Source organism: Neoarius graeffei, chromosome 23, assembly GCF_027579695.1.
Source record: "Neoarius graeffei isolate fNeoGra1 chromosome 23, fNeoGra1.pri, whole genome shotgun sequence".
In the NCBI taxonomy this organism is placed as follows: domain Eukaryota; kingdom Metazoa; phylum Chordata; class Actinopteri; order Siluriformes; family Ariidae; genus Neoarius; species Neoarius graeffei.
The window spans coordinates 45,101,360-45,124,855 of record NC_083591.1 but is presented as its reverse complement, the minus strand read 5'-3'; the positions used below and the strand labels follow the sequence as shown (position 1 = coordinate 45,124,855).

The following is a 23,496-nucleotide window of genomic DNA, read 5'->3' as shown; positions in this document are numbered from 1 at the left end:
TCAAACCGGGGCGGCACGGTGGTGTAGTGGTTAGCGCTGTCGCCTCACAGCAAGAAGGTCCGGGTTCGAGCCCCGTGGCCGGCGAGGGCCTTTCTGTGTGGAGTTTGCATGTTCTCCCCGTGTCCGCGTGGGTTTCCTCCGGGTGCTCCGGTTTCCCCCACAGTCCAAAGACATGCAGGTTAGGTTAACTGGTGACTCTAAATTGACCGTAGGTGTGAATGTGAGTGTAAATGGTTGTCTGTGTCTATGTGTCAGCCCTGTGATGATCTGGCGACTTGTCCAGGGTGTACCCTGCCTTTCGCCCGTAGTCAGCTGGGATAGGCTCCAGCTCGCCTTCGACCCTGTAGAACAGGATAAAGCGGCTAGAGATAACGAGATGAGATGAGAGATTCGATCAAACCGGCAACATTTCCTCACCAGACTGGCCTCTCACAGAGCTGCTGGTGTGGAAGAGACTATGACACCCATTACATTTGTAACATAAAGTCTCTTTTTTTAAATGACACTGGTGGAAATAACAAAGTCCTTCCAACACCATGTGGCGCAACTGATTTCCATAGCCCTCGGCCTCTCGCCTATTACATAGCTAGGGTTACAATGGGGGGCTAGTCCTCTGGTAACCACGAGAGTTTGACTCCCCACTCGTATCTGTATTGCAGCGTGCCTTGCCAGACAGCAGCGGGTACCATTTTTATGATGGTCTTTGGTATGACCCGACCGTGAATAGAACTCACGATCTCCCGATCAAGAGGCGGACACGCCAACCACTTGGCCAACTCGCGGTATGGTGATGGAAATAACAACACATCCTTATCAAAATCATATTTATTACTGGGTTCTTGTAGTTATTAGCCTGCTTGACTTGTCTCCTTAGATTGAATGGGTGTAATCCAAATCTCATCTCATTATCTGTAGCCGCTTTATCCTGTTCTACAGGGTCACAGGCAAGCTGGAGCCTATCCCAGCTGACTACGGGCGAAAGGCGGGGTACACCCTGGACAAGTCGCCAGGTCATCACAGGGCTGACACATAGACACAGACAACCATTCACACTCACATTCACACCTACGGTCAATTTAGAGTCACCAGTTAACCTAACCTGCATGTCTTTGGACTGTGGGGGAAACCGGAGCACCCGGAGGAAACCCACACGGACACGGGGAGAACATGCAAACTCCGCACAGAAAGGCCCTCGCCGGCCACGGGGCTCGAACCCAGAACCTTCTTGCTGTGAGGCGACAGCGCTAACCACTACACCACCGTGCCGCCCGTAATCCAAACCTCACTATTTCAAATAATGTTGAATCGGTGTAATATCACTGGAAAGTCCAGGAATAAAAAGCTCTCTTGCTTAAAATAAAAAAAAATAGACAAAATCATGCTGTACGCATTTAAATAATGATCCTGGAGTGGACAGAATTTATTTACAGTGAAAGAGGTTATGAAAAGTCCGAGACCCCCTGCATTACAGGAACTGAGTATATGAATCAGTAGACGCTTTCTAAATTGCAGTGTATCTAAGAATTGATCATTTTCTCCATCTATATTAGATCTCATTTTATCTTTCCATCTTTTGTTTAAAAAAAAAAAAATTAATGAGTTATTTTGACCTCACCACAAGTTAGGGTTTATAAGCAGGTGCTTTTGTGGTTCGTTCCTTTCTCTCGCTCTTTCCCCTGATGGAGGAACGGTGTGTCAGCTCTCTCCACAGTCAGAGGTTTTAATCAATTAGTCATAGGGCCGCAGGGAGGCATCATGTCAAGCTTGAGCAAGGGAGCGACAGGTTAGAGAGTGTGAGAGCGTATTTCTTCTTCCCCAGTGCCACTTGGCCCTCGGCCACCACAGGAAGAGCCACAGAAGCGCTCTTCACTTCCTCTGAGGATTAGCTGATGTCATCGACCGAGACGGCATGTCAAACCCAATTGTCTGCACATATTTGTCTAGCTATGTAGATTATACATGAGTGCACTAGACCATATGGTGCATGTTTATGATCGTATTTAGTGCCTAAAGGCCTGCATGTTAGAAATAACTAGCATTTTCGGGCATATTTTATACCGTACTCGTAGCACTACACAAACGGTACAGCTGCCAATTTAACATGTAATGCTCTGGAGCACTGGATTCCCCAGATGGCCTTTGTGTTTGTCTCTGTATATTTCTGTATTTTTATCTTCTTTTGGGTGAGCTGAATTAGGCAAAATGGCTGAATGACTGGATGGTGTCACTCTGTCACTCAGCGAGGGGTCTGAGGCGCGTGTCAGAGCAGCTCAGGAAAACAAGCACATCATCATTAGGCATTTGGAAGTTTGTTTTCGGGTAATGCAAGGCAGTTAGTTTGGACGTTTATTTGGTAATTGTGCTGTTCAGTTCTTGACTTTGATTGGTCTAGCTGCAAAGCAAATCAGTTTTACATTAATGCACTTGTTCTCATACACTATTGCTTCTGTAATAACTTTCATAGGGACTTATATGGCAGATTTGAATTGTGTCGTTGTTGATAAGGAGATGTTTATTTTGCATTTTTGTAACAGTCAGAGATAAAACTGTAAGTTTTCCAACACAGGAAAGTGGTACGGTTTCTCTGTAACCTGACAAACTGTGCTTTTTTTATTTTGCATATTAACTTCCATCCGGGGTGGCACGGTCGTGTAGTGGTTAGCGCTGTCGCCTCACAGCAAGAAGGTCCGGGTTCGAGCCCAGTGGCCGGCGAGGGCCTTTCTGTGTGGAGTTTGCATGTTCTCCCCGTGTCCCCGTGGGTTTCCTCCGGGTGCTCCGGTTTCCCCCACAGTCCAAAGACATGCAGGTTAGGCTAACTGGTGGCTCTAAATTGACTGTAGGTGTGAATGTGATGACCTGGCGACTTGTCCAGGGTGTACCCCGCCTATCGCCTATAGTCAGCTGGGATAGGCTCCAGCTTGCCTGCGACCCTGTAGAACAGGATAAAGCGGCTAGAGATAATGAGATGAGATAAATGGGAACTTCCATCCATCCATCCATTATCTGTAGCCACTTATCCTATACAGGGTCGCAGGCAAGCTGGAGCCTATCCCAGCTGACTACGGGCGAAAGGCGGGGTACACCCTGGACAAGTCGCCAGGTCATCACAGGGCTGACACATAGACACAGACAACCATTCACACTCACATTCACACCTACGGTCAATTTAGAGTCTCCAGTTAACCTAACCTGCATGTCTTTGGACTGTGGGGGAAACCGGAGCACCCGGAGGAAACCCACGCGGACACGGGGAGAACATACAAACTCCACTAGGCTCGAACCCAGGACCTTCTTGCTGTAAGGTGACAGTGCTAACCACTACACCACTGTGCCGGCCCATATTAACTTCACGAAAGTAAAAACATTTGGGCTGGAGAACAAATGCTTACTGATAGCTGTTATAACAGAAGTGATAATAACAGGAATTATTCTATCCACATTCACTGGATATGAGCAATCGCACGCTCTGATTGGCTACTCTACTACTAGGCTATCAGCTCATATACCATGAGTAGAGATAAACAAAATGGCAGAGCATTTTGCTGAACCAGCCGAGGACAAAATAGAAACTCTACTTGAAAATACACACAAAAAAAGGAACAAAATATGGAATAAAATTATTTGATAGTAAGAACGTATCTTTTTTATTTTTCAAGAATTATTATTATCGCATTTTTCACAAATTGCTCCTGTATTTTTGCCGGTTTGTTTACATTCTAAGCGGAAATGATTTTGTCGGACGTTTTGTATGAAGTTTTTTTATTTATCGAATTTGCTAAAAAATAATAAATAAAAATGCTCTCTTTCTTAAAATCCAGTGAATGTGAATAGAATAAAAAGTTATTCCACTCAATCTTGTCGTACATGGCTTATACAGTGGTGCTTGAAAGTTTGTGAACCATCTAGAATTTTCTATATTTCTGCATAAATATGACCTAAAACATCATCAGGTTTTCACACAAGTCCTAAAAGTAGATAAAGAGAACCCAGTTAAACAAATGAGACAAAAAATATTATACTTGATCATTTATTTCTTGAGGAAAATGATCCAATATTACGTATCCGTGAGTGGCAAAAGTATGTGAACCTCTAGGATTAGCAGTTAATTTGAAGGTGAAATTAGAGTCAGGTGTTTTCAATCAATGGGATGACAATCAGGTGTGAGTGGGCGCCCTGTTTTATTTAAAGAACAGGGATCTATCAAAGTCTGATCTTCACAATGCGTTTGTGGAAGTGTATCATGGCCCGAACGAAGGAGATTTCTGAGGACCTCAGAAAAAGCGTTGTTGATGCTCATCAGGCTAGAAAAGGTTACAAAACCATCTCTAAAAAGAGTTTGGACTCCACCAATCCACAGTCAGACAGATTGTGTACAAATGGAGGAAATTCAAGACCATTGTTACCCTCCCCAGGAGTGGTCAACCAACAAAGATCACTCCAAGAGCAAGGCGTGTAATAGATGATGAGGTCACAAAGGACCCCAGGGTAACTTCTAAGCAACGGAAGGCCTCTCTCACATTGGCTAATGTTAATGTTCATGTGTCTATCATCAGGAGAAGACTGAACAACAATTTTGTGCATGGTAGGATTGCAAGGAGAAAGCCACTGCTCTCCAAAAAGAACATTGCTGCTCATCTGCAGTTTGCTAAAGATCACATGGACAAGCCAGAAGGCTATTGGAAAAATGTTTTGTGGACAGATGAGACCAAGATAGAACTTTTTGGTTTAAATGAGAAGCGTTATGTTTGGAGAAAGGAAAACACTGCATTCCAGCATAAGAACCTTATCCCATCTGTGAAACATGGTGGTGGTAGTATCATGGTTTGGGCCTGTTTTGCTGCATCTGGGCCAGGACGGCTTACCATCATTGATGGAACAATGAATTCTGAATTATACCAGCGAATTCTAAAGGAAAATGTCAGGACATCTGTCCATGAACTGAATCTCAAGAGAAGGTGGGTCATGCAGCAAGACAACGACCCTAAGCACACAAGTTGTTCTACCAAATAATGGTTAAAGAAGAATAAAGTTAATGTTTTGGAATGGCCAAGTCAAAGTCCTGACCTTAATCCAATCGAAATGTTGTGGAAGGACCTGAAGTGAGCAGTTCATGTAAGAAAACCCAACAACATCCCAGAGTTGAAGCTGTTCTGTACGGAGGAATGGGCTAAAATTCCTCCAAGCCGGTGTGCAGGACTGATCAACAGTTACCGCAAACGTTTAGTTGCAGTTATTGCTGCACAAGGGGGTCACACCAGATACTGAAAGCAAAGGTTCACATACTTTTGCCACTCACAGATATGTAATATTGGATCATTTTCCTCAATAAATAAATGACCAAGTAAAATATTTTTGTCTCATTTGTTTAACTGGGTTCTCTTTATCTACTTTTAGGACTTGTGAAAATCTGATGATGTTTTAGGTCATATTTATGCAGAAATATAGAAAATTCTAAAGAGTTCACAATTTTTCAAGCACCACTGTAGCTTATACGGCTACTGGCTCATGTACGACTCGATTTCGTGGAATAACTGTTAACTAGCTTGTTTTGCAGCTGTTCCACGACATTAAATGTAACTATAAACAGGTGAACTGTATGACGTGTTGTTCTCTAATTAAAATAAAATGTACTTCTTGTATTTATTGGAAAAATTGTCATGGTTTAAGAGGATTAAAACACTTCAGGATGTGCTGTGACTGGAAAATAATCATCTTCAGTGCATCGATATTAACTCGGCTTTGAGTCAGACCACACCATACCACCCGGTCCTTGTTTATCTTCTGATAACATCATGCTCCCTTGTGTTTTAATCCTTACTTACTCTTCGGCTACACTTTCATAAACATGTCTCTTTTCTGTTTCGACTGCCTAGAATGGATTTATCTGAAATTTTGTGAAACTTTCTCTGAAATCTTCAAATGTCAACGGATTATTCATATTCCTATTCAGCTTGGATCTTTGAAACTGAAAAAAAAACAAACCAACTGATATCAGTTTTTTTTCCTCACATGCATGCACTTGACTCACCATCACCACGTGTGTGATGGTGTTGATGAAGAAGCGCCATTCACTTTTCGTCAACATAAACAAGAGCAAACCGACAGCAGGGCAAAGAGAGCATGCGGTGTCCGTCTTGCATCCTTGGATCTTCATAGCCTTTGGCAATCTCCATTTTGCCTGAGGACTTTGGGGGGGGGGGGGGTGTCTTTTCCTACCCCACATATCATGCTTGACAACACACACACCTACCACTACATCATAAGCACCAGCACCATATGAGACGTTTTATTTTGTGCATTTATGGAGAATAATAAGCGCTCTTGATATAAAGAAATGCGTAAACTGGAGATCTGTTTCCACAGTAACAGAAGAAATAGGACATTTGCTCGGGTGAGATGTGGAAATGGGTTCGAATTTATATTGCTAACCACAAGCTTTTACGGAGACCTTCAGCATTCATCAAGTAGACTGTTTACGCCAGCCAGGATTCCACCTGACAATATGATTCGATTAGGGAATATGCAAAGCTCTTTGACGTTTAAAATGGGACAGGCTGTGAATTCTTTGTACGAGCATCATTTCCTGGCTTTCATCATTCAGATCCTGTCATTAGATCAATGCAAGAAAATCCAAACCTTCGCTTTAATCTAATCGGGATGAATTGCAGCTTGATTCATGAACAAAGAGCAGGCCCGAAGCGTGCATATCACAGTGCTGCCACGCGCAACAGTTTTGATGGATGCTGTCTTTACTGCTCTATGCTTACGGATACCTTTGCGCGTTTGCAGTTCATTGCATTACATCACACACTATCACGTGGTATCAGAGTACGGTATCAGAGTACCAGGCTCAGTATTGTCTCTGCTTTCGAAGCCTGTGGAGACATTGTGTTGCCAAATCTAAATGGGACACAGCAGGATCTCTTAGTAAGAAGTTTATTAAACAAGAGGATTAAATCTTTCAAAATGCATTTGGTGATATTGACCCAGAGTCAGTTATTCAATTGCGATTTATGAGGTATGAGCAGAAGCCAGTGGAAATTGGGCCCCTTCGGGTCATGAAATATCAATATATTGGATAAAACACTGAGATGGTGATCAGTAACATGATTTCTAATGATTGCTATCATCTCATTATGCTTGCTCCTTTGGCTTACTCTCTCTCTCTCTCTCTCTCTCTCTCAGTCTCTCTTTCTTTCGTTCCCATTTATTTGTAATCAGTACAGACCTGCCATATTTTGCCCCCATTGCCTCTAACCTTTAACCTCACTATGAGGCCAGGTACTAATTAACTTCAGTTTCTCAGATGCAGAGCCTCACTGGAATAAATATTTCAGCAGCTCATATTTCTTTTCTAAACAGGAGGACCCGGCACTTAGCCACAGGAGGCCTAGTGACTGATGCCAACATATAAAAGAGATTCAAAGCTGCAGGATGCATAATGATACAGTTAGCCTGAAGTTTCAATCTTCATGAATGCATAAAGGCTTGTTGTGTCACAGTTATTTATTAGAAGCACCCTACGGTGTTGTTTGGGGAGCTTAAGGGTCAGGCCATACCGTACTATAGAGAGCTTCAGGAAAAAAAAAGGCTTTTCAGCTGTTTCAGATTTTTATTTAATGAGAAAACCAGAGAAAAGGGCAGCGGTCGGCTTCAGCCACACATAAATACGGAATTTGGTAATTTCATTAACTACAGTATATTTATATACCTTGCTCTTTATAGTCACAGATAACCTTTTGCTAGGAAGCCCAAGCAAACCCAGACTTATTACAGATTAGCCAGCCCAAAGGTCAGATTAGCATCAGTCAACATTCATTCTGCTAGCTGCTAACCACAGCACGGCTGGCTCGCCCAAACTCTCAGCACAAGTAACTCTAAATGTTCATTATGATTCATTTTGTCAGATGATAAGAATCACATATGATCTTGGGGGGGGGATGTTGTAGCTTTCTTTAACTAGCATGATCCAGTCATTCAAAGTGAAATCGCAAACGGAAGAGGAAGAAACCTTTATTTGTCACATGCACACTTCAAGCACAGTGAAATTCATCCTCTGCATTTAACCCATCTGAAGCAGTGAACACACGCGCACACACCCAGAGCAGTGGGCAGCCACACTAGAGCGCCCGGGGAGCAGTCAGGGGTCAGGTACCTTGCTCAAGGGCACCTCAGCCCAAGGCCACCCCACGTTAACCTAACTGCATGTCTTTGGACTGTGGGGGAAACCGGAGCACCCGGAGGAAACCCACGCAGACATGGCGAGAACATGCAAACTCTATACAGAAAGGCCCTCGCCGGCCACTGGGTTCGAACCCGGAACCCTTTTGCTGTGAGGCGACCGTGCTAACCACTTACACCACCCGTATGCTTGTACTGTAGACTACTGAGCAACATAGACAAGTAATGATCAGATAACAAACGGTGACAGCTGTTCAAAGCCCCACAAAGCTGCCCGATATGATTGGAGTGGTGGGCAAAGCTGTTGGCACTCGGACTGTGGACATTCAGAACTTTAACCACAAAATGGTTGTTATCTCGGAGCAGCTTTCAGCTTTGCAAGGAATACGTTTTTCAGAGATCAATTTGAATTTGAATAGAATGGACAGATATGGACGAGCGGTGTGGACGTGCAAAGACTGCGTCTGGAAAGACCAAACAATTTATATCTTATCGACATTTGGCTCCCTGAGACAGCACCGGCCTCGGTTCAGGCCGTTGCTGAGGCAACATTTCCCCCTGAAGGTCGCTGCCGGGAGACACTCTCGCATTCCTCGCATTCCTTCTCTAACTTTCCGCGGTCGCCATTTTTACCCCCAGTGTGACAAGCGGGTGCGTGACCAGCGCCTTCATGGCTGCAGGAGCGGACGGCTGCTTGCTTGCGCTGGATTACCTCTTCCCCTCCCCCCCTTACCCCCTACCCCTGATCCCCCCACCAAGTCCCGTGTTTAAAGTGTACTTGTGTTGTTGTGTGCTTATGTGCAAAGGTTTTTTAAATGTTCCCACACTGTACTCCTGACAGGAGCATAGTGTGTGTGGGGGGGTGTTCTTTTTTTCCTTATCTCTCCTCATGTTGTGTTTCCTTTTTATCTTTATCCCTGTCTTCCTGTCCTGTCTACCCTATGTCAATTGTATGTTGTATATGTATGGACAGGTTAACGGCTAATTTCGCTGGTACATGTGACTAGTGGCAATAAAGGGCATCATCATCATCATAACGTCAGATATCGACAGCCATAGTCGTGACGCTCTAATTACACACACACACACACACACACACACACACACACACACACACACACACACCGGTTTGGCTTGCTAAGTAGCCATTCCTTGTATTGTGCCATTTGTTACAAATACAAGCTTCTCAGCAGCCTTCTTTAACTAAAGGTCATATAATTATATTGCAAATTTTACACTTTTGATGGCATGATGTGTAGACTGTCTATTTTTTTTTTAACAGTCCTGTCTATTCAGGAGGTCGTGCAAAACAAAACAATACATAGTTTAAAAAATAGGAAGGAATGTTAAGTGAATATGCTCGTATTTGTTAATTTATTTTCATGACTACAATAAGTGTGCATAAATTAAGCATAAATTAAATTACAGCATTAAATGAAATTACCAAATGTTGATAATGAGCTTAACTCAGTTATGTGGGTGTAAATATTCAGCCTCGATTTTTTTTTTTATCACAAATGTGTTAATGCATCCATGTTTGTCTTTATTGACTTTATTATTATTTATTCTTATTATCTATTGCTATTTATGGATAAAATTATTATTTGACTGATTTTATTTAAAAAAAAACACCAACAACAGCGAATTCAGACGTTAATTACTTTGCTAACATAACATATGGTTTGTTAATAATAATGCTTATGGTCTCTTAATGTTAACTAATGTAGAAAATCATGTTAATTAAGGGAATTATTTTAATATATAAAGTTTAATTTGCATTTGTGTATCTAGTGTATTATGTATTTATATTATTTAGTTATTCATTGACTTGGGCTTACTCTCCTTAAACTAATAAGGTTTAAATACTGCCTTAAGTATTAATAATGTTAAATATTAATGCCATTCTGTCATAATGTTCAGAACACAATGCTGTTGGGACATAAGGCCATTGTTGGTGTCATAAGGCTCAGTAGTTACTCCAGTTTATGAACAGAAATACGAGGAGTGGTGTCACTATTATAAATCTAAATGATAAAAGTGTAAGTGCCTACCATGGTAGAAATATACAGTACAGTTTTATATCTAATTATACCACAGTGCTGCGGTTACATTTGCTCTTTAATTATTCACATGTTTAAAGGTGAAGCAGCACCTAGGGATATTTTCTTTTGCTTTTCTGCAGAGAAATTCTGCCGCTCTGTTACTGCAGTACTTTAGAATATTGGACATGACTCAGTGCGCCATGTTAAAGAACGCACACGTGATAGAAGACACTTGTGGTGGCTTAGTGTCTACAGAAGGGAAGATGAAAGACAAGGCGGAAAGTTTGGTGAGACTGGGCTATAAATTGGACTAGGGCACTGTGTCTGATTGTAGATCCGTCTATAGATCATGTAGGACTTTGTTCACCTGAAGGAGATTGGAACCTGAGATTGAAATATGTCAGCCCAGCATGCTTTATTGTGTGCCCGTGAAACACTTTGTAGTGCTGCAGTGAGTCAATATTCATTTTTTTTCCCTTTGTTCCTGTCTGACTATCTGTTTCACAGTGTATATCAGGTGGTGGTGGAGGAAGAGAGGCCCAGACGTGCACGTGGCGGTGATGCAGAGATCCTGCGCTGTTACCCCATCCCTGTCCACTACCAGAATGCAACATCACTCAACTCTAAGTACTACTTCACAGCAGAATTCCCCTCTGGGGGCATCCCGTCCCCTCTGCCTTTCACTGTGGGGGACAACAGAACCTACAGTGGCTTCTGGAATGCACCACTGCTTCCACACAAGAGCTATAGTGTCTACTACCAAGCCGTCAGTACAGCTAATGGGGTGGGTGTTAATAGGATGGCTTAACAAAACCCAAGCATCATGTGACACAATACAACCCTATTTTTTATTCCTGGCCATGCAGAACTGAAAACAAAATGGAGTACAACCAGTACCAATCGCCTTGATCTACATTCTGTTGGCTACAATATGAAACCTTTGCAGTGAAATAACATAGGACAATAGAGGGCTTGTCCAATCCTGCATACACTCTTGATCAATCCCACCCACTCTTGCAGACACTCTTGACCAATCCTGCCTATTCTCATAGAAATTTTGATCAATCCTTCTGATTCCTGCAGACAGTTTGGCCAATCCCACTCACTCCCACAGAGAGTTTGATCACTTATGTTGACTCCTAACCTTGACTTGTATCCTGTTAGCTACAAGATGAAACCTTTGAGGTTAAGAAACATGAGACAATAGAGGGCTTGTCCAAGCCCGCATACACCCTCGATCAATTCTACCCACTCGTACAGACACTCTTAATCAATCCTGCCCACTCCTGCAGAAAGTCTGACCAGTCGCACCTACTCCCACAGAAAGTCTGACCTGTCTCTTCAACTCTAGCAGTACATTTGTCTCCTACAGAAAGTTTTGCCAAACCCACCAGCTCCTGGAGAAAGTTTTAACAAACCTCTCCACTCCTGCAGAAAGTTATATCAACATTCCTTTCTCCAGCAGATAGTATTACCACTCCCACTCGCTCCCCAGAAAGTTTGACCAATCCCACACGCTCCCACAGAAAGTTTTAACTAAATTCCACAGGAGCTTTTACCAACCCATTCCACTCCCACAAAAGTTTGACCAATCCTGCCACCTCATACAGTGTTTTATCAATCCCACCCACTTTTGTAAGAAGTTTGACCAATCCCTCACTCCTGCAGAAAGTTTGACCAATCCCTCACTACTGCAGAAGTTGGACCAATCCCTCACTACTGCAGAAGTTTGACCAGTCCCCCACTACTGCAGAAGTGTGACCAGTCCCCCACTACTGCAGAAGTGTGACCAGTCCCCCACTACTGCAGAAGTGTGACCAGTCCCCCACTACTGCAGAAGTTTGACCAGTCCCCCACTACTGCAGAAGTGTGACCAGTCCCCCACTACTGCAGAAGTGTGACCAGTCCCCCACTACTGCAGAAGTGTGACCAGTCCCCCACTACTGCAGAAGTGTGACCAGTCCCCCACTACTGCAGAAGTTTGACCAGTCCCCCACTACTGCAGAAGTTTGACCAGTCCCCCACTACTGCAGAAGTTTGACCAGTCCCCCACTACTGCAGAAGTTTGACCAGTCCCCCACTACTGCAGAAGTTTGACCAGTCCCCCACTACTGCAGAAGTTTGACCAGTCCCTCACTACTGCAGAAGTTTGACCAGTCCCTCACTACTGCAGAAGCTTGACCAGTCCCCTCACTACTGCAGAAGTTTGACCAATCTCCCACTACTGCAGAAGTTTGACCAATCCTCCACTACTGCAGAAGTTTGACCAGTCCCCCACTACTGCAGAAGTTTGACCAGTCCCCCACTACTGCAGAAGTTTGACCAGTCCCCCACTACTGCAGAAGTTTGACCAATATCTCACTACTGCAGAAGTTTGACCAATATCTCACTACTTCAGACATTTGACCAGTCCCCCCAGTTCTGCAGAAGTTTGACCAGTCCCCCACTACTGCAGAAGTTTGACCAATATCTCACTACTGCAGAAGTTTGACCAGTCCCCCACTACTGCAGAAGTTTGACCAATCTCTCACTACTTCAGACGTTTGACCAGTCCCCCCAGTTCTGCAGAAGTTTGACCAATCCCCTGCCACCTCACACAGAGTTTCCCCAATCCCACCCATGCAGAAAGTTTGTCCAATCTTTTCCACTCTTGCAGGAAGTTTTATTAACCAGAGAGTTTGACCAGTGCCACCCACACACATGAAAGATTTTACCAAACTCCACCCACTCCCGCAAAACGTTTTAAGTTTATCATCAACCATAGAAAGTTTTACCAATCCTACCCACCCCTCCAATTTATATTTTTGTCTTCAGCTACTCATGATATTTTCTGACATATTTTCTAATAACTTATTTGCTTCTGGTTCTCAAACTATAGACCGACCTAGCCATTTAAACCACCCTGACACTGACCGTAATGAAGAATTTACTGTAATGAAAGCAGGATCTGCATTATGTGTCACCTGAAAATGTATTATTTCACTTTGAGCCAGTAGTCAAGGCATGACAAATAACCCCTCTGGTTAGTGTTGGTGTGAAGGATCCAGGAATGAGTACAGTGTATTAGTGTGCTACTCGCTACTTCTACCAGCTTATTGGTGCTGGTGGATTTTTTTTTTTCAGTCCTAATGGACGTTATGTGAGGCAGTGATTTCAGAATTGCCTTGAAACTGAATTCACTGGGACACACACAAAAGCATTGATGGAAGACCTTCGTATGCTTTACAAAACGTCTCGCCACTTTGCCCCCGTTAGAGCTGAATGTGGCGATGTTATGAATAAGTACAGAGAGTTTAGGCTCTTCTGCTGGACCACAGAATTACACCAGGCCATTTTCAGTGCCTGTCAGGTGAAAGGTTCAAATGGCTCACGCCCAATCAGAGGAGGCTTCTCTCAATAGGAGGGAGAACTCGGGTTAAAAGCACTTCAGCCATGACAGCTAAAGTTTCTCCTGGAGAGTGTCTGAGTGGCACTACCACAGTGCGCATAGTGCACCCATTTCTGTCGGACACGTTAACACGGCGCTGCTTAATGCATTTCTGAGTTTCTCTTTTCTCTCCTGCTCTACGTTTCATTCTTCACCTGTCTCTCTTGTGTTTCTGTCTGCCTCTCCTCCTTCCCTCGCTCTCACCTTCTGTCCGCCCATGCTTTTAAAGAAAGCTGCTGTTTAGATTGACAGCAGTGACACTGCTTTCTTTAAAAGGCTGCTCTATGGCTCTGTATAGAGGGAGAGCCGCAGCTCCTTCCCTAATTGACTGAAGACCTGTGTTTTAGTGCTACTGATGAATGCTGATTAGCACTTAGCCAGACAGCCTTGCATCTGTTTATTCAAGACTGATAATTAATCAAATCCCACACTCCTAATGCCCTTCCTTTTAGCTAGAGCTGGGGAAAAGAAATGAAATGTACTTTTTTAATAACTAAACCTAACATGAAACTTTAAAAAAAAAAAACTAAATGAATGGATTTTTTTAAAGAGCTTTCGGGCTAGTATTTCTGCCCAGCTGTTTCCCATCATCTAGCATGATACCCATGATACATATTGCTTTGCTCTGTACTGAAGCCTTATTACTCCCTCCAATCACACACTTGTGTTCTTCTCTGCAGGAGACTAAAATAGACTGTGTGCGAGTTGCCACCAAAGGTAAGGTTCTGTAATATGTTAGCATGCTGACATAGTTTGATGCGTTTTGCTAGCATAACAGCCTCTTACTGTGTGCACTAATATTAAATGGTTGATTAACGTCTCCCAACACTTGATTTAAAGGTGATGTTTTTTTCTGCTTGACGTAGCATTTACGCACAAAAAAAAGACACCGTGATTAGACAACAGGAAAAATCGGCAGAAACATGCAGATTGTTTCTGAAATATACGATTTGGAAATGCCCCCAACACCTTTCCATTATAATAACAAACTAGCAATGTTTTGCACATAGCTATATATTTAACAACTTGGTTTAACAAAACTACCAGTCGATGTGTTCAAATAGTACGTTGACTTACTGACTTACTCCCAAACCTGGGTGCAGAACCGGCATGGTCCTTTCAGCATCACCAGACCAGTAGAGTGAGGAATGACGCAAGAATGGTCGGGCTTTTCCAGAGCCCCTGCCACAGTACCACCCCCCCCCCCCCCCCCCAACTCCAAGCCATTTACATTTTTTTTCCTTCCTTAAATTTGAGCTGGGGTGGCACGGTGGTGTAGTGGTTAGCGCTGTCGCCTCACAGCAAGAAGGTCCGGGTTCGAGCCCCGTGGCCGGCGAGGGCCTTTCTGTGCGGAGTTTGCATGTTGTCCGCGTGGGTTTCCTCCGGGTGCTCCGGTTTCCCCCACAGTCCAAAGACATGCAGGTTAGGTTAACTGGTGACTCTAAATTGACCGTAGGTGTGAATGGTTGTCTGTGTCTATGTGTCAGCCCTGTGATGACCTGGCGACTTGTCCAGGGTGTACCCCGCCTTTCGCCCGTAGTCAGCTGGGATAGGCTCCAGCTTGCCTGCGACCCTGTAGAACAGGATAAAGCAGCTAGAGATAATGAGATGAGAAATTTGAGCTGTAAATGTTAATTTCAATACTTTAGTATTTTACTACCCGGATTGTCGAAACTTTAAATGACTCTTCACCCAGAAACATATAATACTAAGGTTAATTTTGTCACATTTTCAAACATTATGCTGTGAGCACGCTCAGCTTCCTGCTTAAGTATTTTGAACCCTTTCATCTAATACCCTGTCCACATTAGGGATTTTGTACCGATACGAAACTACTTTCGTACTGCAACACCTGTCCACACTAGCAACTATACCGGTACTGTAGCGGTATAACTGTATCGGTACGAAACCCACAAATGTATGGGTTTCGTACCGGTACAGTATCGGTACTGTAGCGCTTCGCTGTAGTGTGGACAGATGAAGCGGCTCTGTATCAATACAAATATAATGCGCAAGCGCAATGAACCATTCCTACGTCTTCCGGGTTATTCATACAATACAATACGCCCGTGCTTTCCAGCTGTAAATAAAACGTCAAAATGGCTCAAAACGACCGTGGAGCTACATGGAGCAAAGAAAGGGGGGAGAAAGGAGGAGGGAGGGAGGAAGAAAGGAGGAAGAGGGGAAAGGAGAGAGAAAGGGAGGGGAAGAGAAGGAAAGAGGGAGAAAGGGAGGGAAAGAGAAGGGAAGAGGGAGAAAGGGAGATTTGTTTTCTTTGTTTCTTTCTCAACTGCCTCGCGTGTCTTATACGATTCGACTGAATAAATGACCACCAGAAATACAGACTGTACATTGACAACAAAAAGCACACACACGTCGTTTCATCCGCCATATTCTCGGAAGGAAGTTACTCGGTAACCACGGCAACATTTCGCGCACGCGCATTTCAACTTCCGTGAAAGAAAACCGCAAACATTTCTCGCTAGTGTGGACAGATGCACTAAACTGTACCGCTATACTTTGTATCGATACAGTTATACCACTTTCATACCGGTATAAGTGTGAACACAGCATAAGTTGCAAGGGCTGTATTTGCATCTTTAACCTGATTGGTGCATACATTTTGTGATGCAATAAAAACTGGTCAAGTTTAAAAAAAAAAAAAAACACGCCATGGGAGTTTATAATGTTTAGGGTAACTTTTAGGCCAATTTTGTATTGTTGTTGATGAGAATGTAATGTGCTCTCTCTCTCTCTCTCTCTCTCTCTCTCTCTCTCTACTATATACAGTGTGTGTATATATATATATATATATATATATATATATATATATATATATAGTATACAGTACCAGTCAAAAGTTTGGACGCGCCTTCTAATTCAGTGGGTTTTTTTCTTTATTTTTATGAATTAAAAGTCACTTTGGGGGCGTCGTGGCTCAGGTGGATAAGGTGCCGTGCCATGGGTCCGGGTTCAATTCTGACCCGGGGTCATTTCCTGATCCCTCCCCGTCTCTCTGTCCTGCTCATTTCCTGTCTCTACACTGTCCTATCCAATAAAGGTGAAAAAAGCCCAAAAAAATCTTTAAAAAAAAAAAGTCACTTCATGTCTTAAAGTAATGATGGATGTCGTTTCTCTTTACTTAGTTGAGCGGTTCTTGACATGATATGGATTACTACAGTTGTGGTGTTGAATAGTAGCCTAGTAAACTAGATCCACCCGCCTAGTGGCCAAAAATATTTTTGCCTAGCGAGTGGGTCTAGCCTCGCACCATATAAACAACACACCCCGGGCATCAAATCGTGCCCGCCAATCACAACGCAAGGTTTTTGTTTGGATTCTTTGGGCGAGCTTTTGCAGGAGTGACGACAAAGCTGCGCGACGCTGGAGAAAGCACAACAGGAAAGATGGCTACGGCTAGTGAACAGCGCGCGTTTGACTCCGCTTTGGAATCAGTTTTAGAAGAATTAGACTTGGAGTTTTCGTTGAAACATGAGCAGGAAGAGGCTCTCCGCTCATTCCTTTTCAAGAAGGACATTTTCGCTGTTTTGCCGACCGGCTATGGCAAAAGTCTGATCTACCAGCTGGCTCCGCTCGTAGCCAAAAGGATGGGGCTAGTTTGTGCAGTACGAAGAATTAATAAACAGCTTTGAAACATTACTTTTTGATTGTTTCTTATTTTCCCGTTATTTTAAATTTAAGGGAAATTATTTCACCAAACACCACTAAATAAAAACTCAAAAACAGTTTAAGCAAACCCTTGAAAAAAAAAAGTGTATGTTAAGTATGTGGTACAGACTCCAAACTTGTGGTCATTATCTCCAAACTTCTTAATATCTAGAACCTGTTTATTAATTAATACGCATTTTGAAAAATTATTTATTTTAAGGCCTCCCCCACTGCTTTCTGTCGCTCTGACTACGTCACAGTCACTGTTGCGCTGATTGGTCAGAGCGTTGGCCTATACGCACAGAGACAGTTTGAAAGACAGCGGTTTGTTCCTCCTACCCCCGTCGGAAATATCTACGGATCGAGGCCAGACTAAATATTCACATTTAGTCTGGCTTGCCAGGCTAGTTGAATAGGGCAATTTAGCGTATTTTTATTATTTACTATTTTGGTTTCAAATGCATTAAGAAGGCAAGAAATTGCACTAATTAACTTTTGACGAGGCAGAACTGTTAATTGAAAAGCATTCCAGGTGATTACCTCATGAAGCTGGTTAAGATAATGCCAGTAGTGTGTAAAGCGTCATCAAGGTAAATGCTGGCTACTTTGAAGAACCTAAAATATGCAACTTTTTTTTTTTAAACACTTTTTGTTTACCACATAATTCCATTTATTTTTTTTCGCTGCCCGGTTTCCATCAAATCGTGCGCTCTGATTGGCTCGCGAGCGGTCTGGAATCCTACGATCCAGACGTTGGTTACAGACCTTTGGCGACTCGCTCGTTCACAACAACAATCTCATCTCATTATCTCTAGCCACTTTATCCTGTTCTACAGGGTCACAGGCAACCTGGAGCCTATCCCAGCTGACTACGGGCAAAAGGCGGGGTACACCCTGGACAAGTCGCCAGGTCATCGCAGGGCTGACACATAGACACAGACAACCATTCACACTCACATTCACACCTACGGTCAATTTAGAGTCACCAGTTAACCTAACCTGCATGTCTTTGGACTGTGGGGGAAACCGGAGCACCCGGAGGAAACCCACGCGGACACGGGGAGAACATGCAAACTCCACACAGAAAGCCCCTCGCCGGCCACGGGGCTCGAACCCGGAACCTTCTTGCTGTGAGGCGACAGCGCTAACCACTACACCGCCGTGCCACCCAACAACAAACATAGTAGCAATTTTTTGTCAACATTTATTTTCGCATTTCTCAGTATAATAGCATTAATTTTACAGCATGGATAGCGATAACGACAGTGTTCACAGCAAAAGTGAGTTGAACTACCCTGATGAAGACGAAATAAATATATATTATTTACTATGATGAAAGCACCTGGTTTTGTGTCGCCTAGATCAAGTTTTTTTTTTATTTTTGGAAAATTCCAAGCTAATGTAGCTCGTCAAACAGGTTTTTGACGACCTTGTAGCAGGTTTGTTCTAAATATGGTTTTCCCTTTCGGGCGCTCTCATTTTCTGTTAGAATTTGGTAAAGAAAAAAATAAATATATTATTTACCAGCTTAAGGCCCAGAGGCCTCGGTCAGTATTTTCAAGACCTCGGTCACGGTATTTCACGATACGGACCGACCTTAAGCTGGTAAATAATATATGTGTTCCATGTGTTATTTCATAGTTTTGATGTCTTCGGTATTGTTCTACACTGTAGAAAATAGTCAAAATACAGAAGAAAAAACTAAGAATGAGTAGGTGTATCCAAACTTTTAACTGGTACTGTATATATTTCTGATATGGAATTTTTCAGCTTGATACTGAACTACTTAAACACTCGTTTGTTTGCTTGTTTTTTTTCTCTTTCTCTGTGTGCCTTTACTTGCTCTTTTCCATTTGTGCTCTACACCTCTTCTATATCTTTCTCTCTCTCTTACACACACACTGCATGCCGTTGTGGATCTCACTCTGTCAGCCGCTATTCTAGTGACGCAGCTCACTACTCCGTACATCCGCATTGCTCCAGCTGCAGGCGACAACCAACTAACAGGTCAGACACTCACCCTGCCAAGACTGTCTCCTCCCATCCGCTTCCATTACTCCCACCATCACACCCCATCAGAAAGACAGACAGCTCTGTATGTGTGTGTTTGTGTGTGTGTGTGCGCGCGTGCGCTCGTGTTTGTGACTGTGCAGTAAACTTTGGCCCTGATGCAATATCCAGCTCTGTTTCTGCAGTCAGACCGGTGTGTATAAACAAGCAAGCACAAATCTAAAGTCCTACTACACCATTTTTTTTTTTGTGAGAATGGTTCTCACATACACACACACACACACACACACACACACACACGCGCGTGCACACACACAGTGCTCATGTTGCCATAATAAACACAACACAGATATCTGACAGACTCATTTTAGCATAGCCTGGGTTGCCAACTCTCACGCAATGAGCGTGAGACACACGCATTTGATTGTCTTCACACGCCATACCTCCGATTTCTCACGCTAGAAAAAATCTAGTTTATCTATCTAATCTAGGCTACCCATTGCGTCGCGCCAACCACTTGCGATCGATCAATTACGCCTTACGCACGGCTAAACAGGCAGAGAGGTGTTCCCTTCTGTACACACTCCCCTATGGTAGGTGGCGCATCTAATGATGCTGCACTCGCTGGAAGTTGGATAATTGCCTACCGTTGAGTTGAAGACGGGTGTCTCAGACAGGTTTGTACATATGCACGCCAATGTGTGGTGTTACTGGCGTAATTATGAACTTATATAAAGTTTCTTAATCGTTTTGGCCTATAAGTGTTGTGAGAATATTTAATGCCATATCGAGAGCTGTGTACTAGGCATGCTAAATCATTATAGGCCTACTGCCGTGCCACAGCCTCTATCTTCCCCAACAAGCAGCATGGGAGAGCACCTCCTTAGCACACGGTTATTAAGGCGCATTTTTAGTTTGTTTACTGTATGTTCTCATACTTTATGACTTTATTTGAAGCCATACTGGAAATGTTGTAAAATAAAGCAAGTAAGAGATAATATTACAAATGCAAGAAGAGCCATTAGCCACCATACCTATTGTTTATTTACAGGGTATTTATTTTTAATTATTTATGATGTATGTAATTGCTCAGTTAAAGTAAATAAAGCATGGTCACCTGTAATATCAAAGAACTTGAACTTGTGAATAATTACAAAAAAAAAGACAGAACAATATACTGAGGAGACAGGGTTTCAAAGAGGGCAAGACAGGTAGAGAATATTTGTCAGATAACAGGCCCTGACGAATGCTCTATTACTAATAAGAAACAGATAAGAAATAAATAAATTAATAAGAAATATATTAATATAGCTTATTTAAGTATGACCGAAATTTTTAAGCCCAACTTTGTGTGCACATTCCCACCTATGGCCAAGGTTCAGCTTTTTGTGTTTCAATACTGTTCAAACTTAATCATTTTAATGTTTCTTGTAGCACATGCACATTTTGCTTACTGTTTAAGCATTTTATTTGTTCCTTTGCTGTTGATATTTTTCCCCATGCCAATCTTCTGTTGAACCCAGTGGTGGGGAAAGCCCTTAAATGCATAATGAATAGTCAGTGAGGGACAATCTTATTGTTGCAACAGTTATTAAAAACTTAACATTTAGTTTCAATTCAGAAGGTGTTTAGGCTTAGCTGATGAAATATTTTCAAACATGAACTTGCCTTTAAATCTGAAACGCAGGTCTATAGGGCTACAGGAACATTGGCAGTCATCTGTAGTTTTCTAGCGTGGGGGCTTTTAAGCCAAAACTTGGTGCTTTTGTTGGCCACAAACTGAAGGCCTGGCAAGTCAGGGTGTGTAAGAATGTAGGTATGGCACAGCAGGCCACTCCAAAAATCCACCAGAATGCAGGAACATCTACTAAATCCAAAATCTCAACCCCCCCCTTCATTGTCCATCTCCAGCTGGACGACCCACAAATAAAACACCAGAATGCAGGGGGACAAGTGAATACCAAACTGAATACAAAATTCCCACTTACTGCGTGGTGTGCGGAAAAATTTTGCCGTCGACCCCCCCCCAAAAAAAAAAATCTCACTCCAAGGAATTTTGAAAAGTTGGCAGCCCTGGCATAGCACATCTGTATCAAAATGCAATCACACAAGCTATTCCTTAACAAGGTGCTACGATTCAGGATGTGTAGAAAGACAACACACACACACACACACACACATGTTAACACAGTTGAGCAGAACATCCTATTTCTCAAATTTGTCATCCCAAACTCACTGTCACAGGAAAAAAAAAGTTCACAGGTGGCAGAATTGACATGGTTTCTCTCTCTCTCACACACACACACACACACACACTAGCACACTTATCTGTCGAAGAGAAGAGGCAGTGCTAAACCTATCACATATTGCCTCCCCATGGCTATCACATAGCTTCAGTTTTATCAACCCAGCAGTCCTAATGGCACCTAGAAATAAACAGACCACAGGTCTCAATGGACCTCCTGTGCTTTCTACAACAGGTTAAAAAAATTCTCCAGCATTTTTCCAGCACCTAATCTCTATCAATAGTGCATGTGCAAGTACCATGGACACAAACATCGCCAATTCTCCGTGCTGAGAAAAGAACAGAAAACCTGTTTACTCCGAATTTACTTATAATGCATGATTAAGGGCACTTGTTGAATTTCATCAATAAATACACTATACGAATTGAACTGTATACTGTGAATTAAATAGCTTTCCGTTGCGTAGCCTGTGTTTTTCCCCATGTCCCACAAACATGTAATGATTTAATGCATTTACAGCAACCTTAGTAACTGCCTGGTGAGGATTGTGCTGATTTCAATTTCGGCACCTAGTTCGTTTATATTTTGGGAAATAATAACAGCCAGAATTCACAAACCATGCTGAGTGTTTCTGCCTCTGGGTTTCCTTGAGTATTTTCCAGCGTTTCCTTGGGCATAGTTGTACAGTGGTGCTTGAAAATTTGTGAACCCTTTAGAATTGTCTACTGTATTTCTGCATAAATATGACCTAAAACATCATCAGATTTTCACACAAGTCCTAAAAGTAGATAAAGAGAAGCCAGTTAAACAAATGAGGCAAAATATTATACTTGGTCATTTATTTATTAAGGAAAATGATCCAATATTACATATCTGTGAGTGGCAAAAGCATATGAACCTTTGCTTTCAGTATCTGGTGTGACCCCCTTGTGCAGCAATAACTGCAACTAAACGTTTCCGGTAACCGTTGATCAGTCCTGCACACCGGCTTGGAGGAATTTTAGCCCATTCCTCCGTACAGAACAGCTTCAGCTCTGGGATGTTGGTGGGTTTCCTCACATGAACTGCTCACTTCAGGTCCTTCCACAACATTTCCATTGGATTAAGGTCAGGACTTTGACTTGGCCATTCCAAAACATTAACTTTATTCTTCTTTAACCATTCTTTGGTGGAACGACTTGTGTGCTTAGGGTCGTTGTCTTGCTGCATGACCCACCTTCTCTTGAGATTCAGTTCGTGGACAGATGTCCTGACATTTTCCTTTAGAATTCGCTGGCATTATTCAGAATTCATTGTTCCATCAATGATGGCAAGCCGTCCTGGCCCAGATGCAACAAAACAGGCCCAAACCATGATACTACCACCACCATGTTTCACAGATGGGATAAGGTTCTTATGCTGGAATGCAGTGTTTTCCTTTCTCCAAACATAACGTTTCTCATTTAAACCAAAAAGTTATATTTTGGTCTCATCTGTCACCAAAACTTTTTTCCAATAGCCTTCTGGCTTGTCCACGTGATCTTTAGCAAACTGCAGACAAGCAGCAATGTTCTTTTTGGAGAGCAGTGGCTTTTTCCTTGTAACCCTGCCATGCATGCCATTGTTGTTCAGTGTTCTCCTGATGGTGGACTCATGAACATTAACATTAACCAATGTGAGAGAGGCCTTCAGTTGCTTAGAAGTTACCCTGGGGTCCTTTGTGACCTCGCTGACTATTACACTCCTTGCTCTTGGAGTGATCTTTGTTGGTCGACCACTCCTGGGGAGGGTAACAATGGTCTTGAATTTCCTCCATTTGTACACAATCTGTCTGACTGTGGATTGGTGGAGGCCAAACTCTTTAGAGATGGTTTTGTAACCTTTTCCAGCCTGATAAGCATCAACAATGCTTTTTCTGAGGTCCTCAGAAATCTCCTTTGTT

The 23,496-nt window shown here is 42.8% G+C and overlaps 1 protein-coding gene across 3 annotated transcripts in view; it reads left to right on the top strand.

The window, feature by feature from the left end:
- The window catches only part of LOC132871759 (receptor-type tyrosine-protein phosphatase mu-like), a 444,714-nt gene that overhangs the window by 273,231 nt on the left and 147,987 nt on the right, over positions 1-23,496 (top strand). For 2 of the 3 annotated variants that reach the window (XM_060906241.1, XM_060906242.1), the window contains exons 11-12: positions 10,731-11,007; positions 14,331-14,367. In XM_060906241.1, coding sequence (XP_060762224.1) covers positions 10,731-11,007; positions 14,331-14,367 — 314 coding nt within the window. Of the gene's footprint in view, positions 1-10,730; positions 11,008-14,330; positions 14,368-19,251; positions 19,327-23,496 lie in introns of all 3 variants that reach the window. The other variant, XM_060906240.1, reaches the window with a different exon arrangement.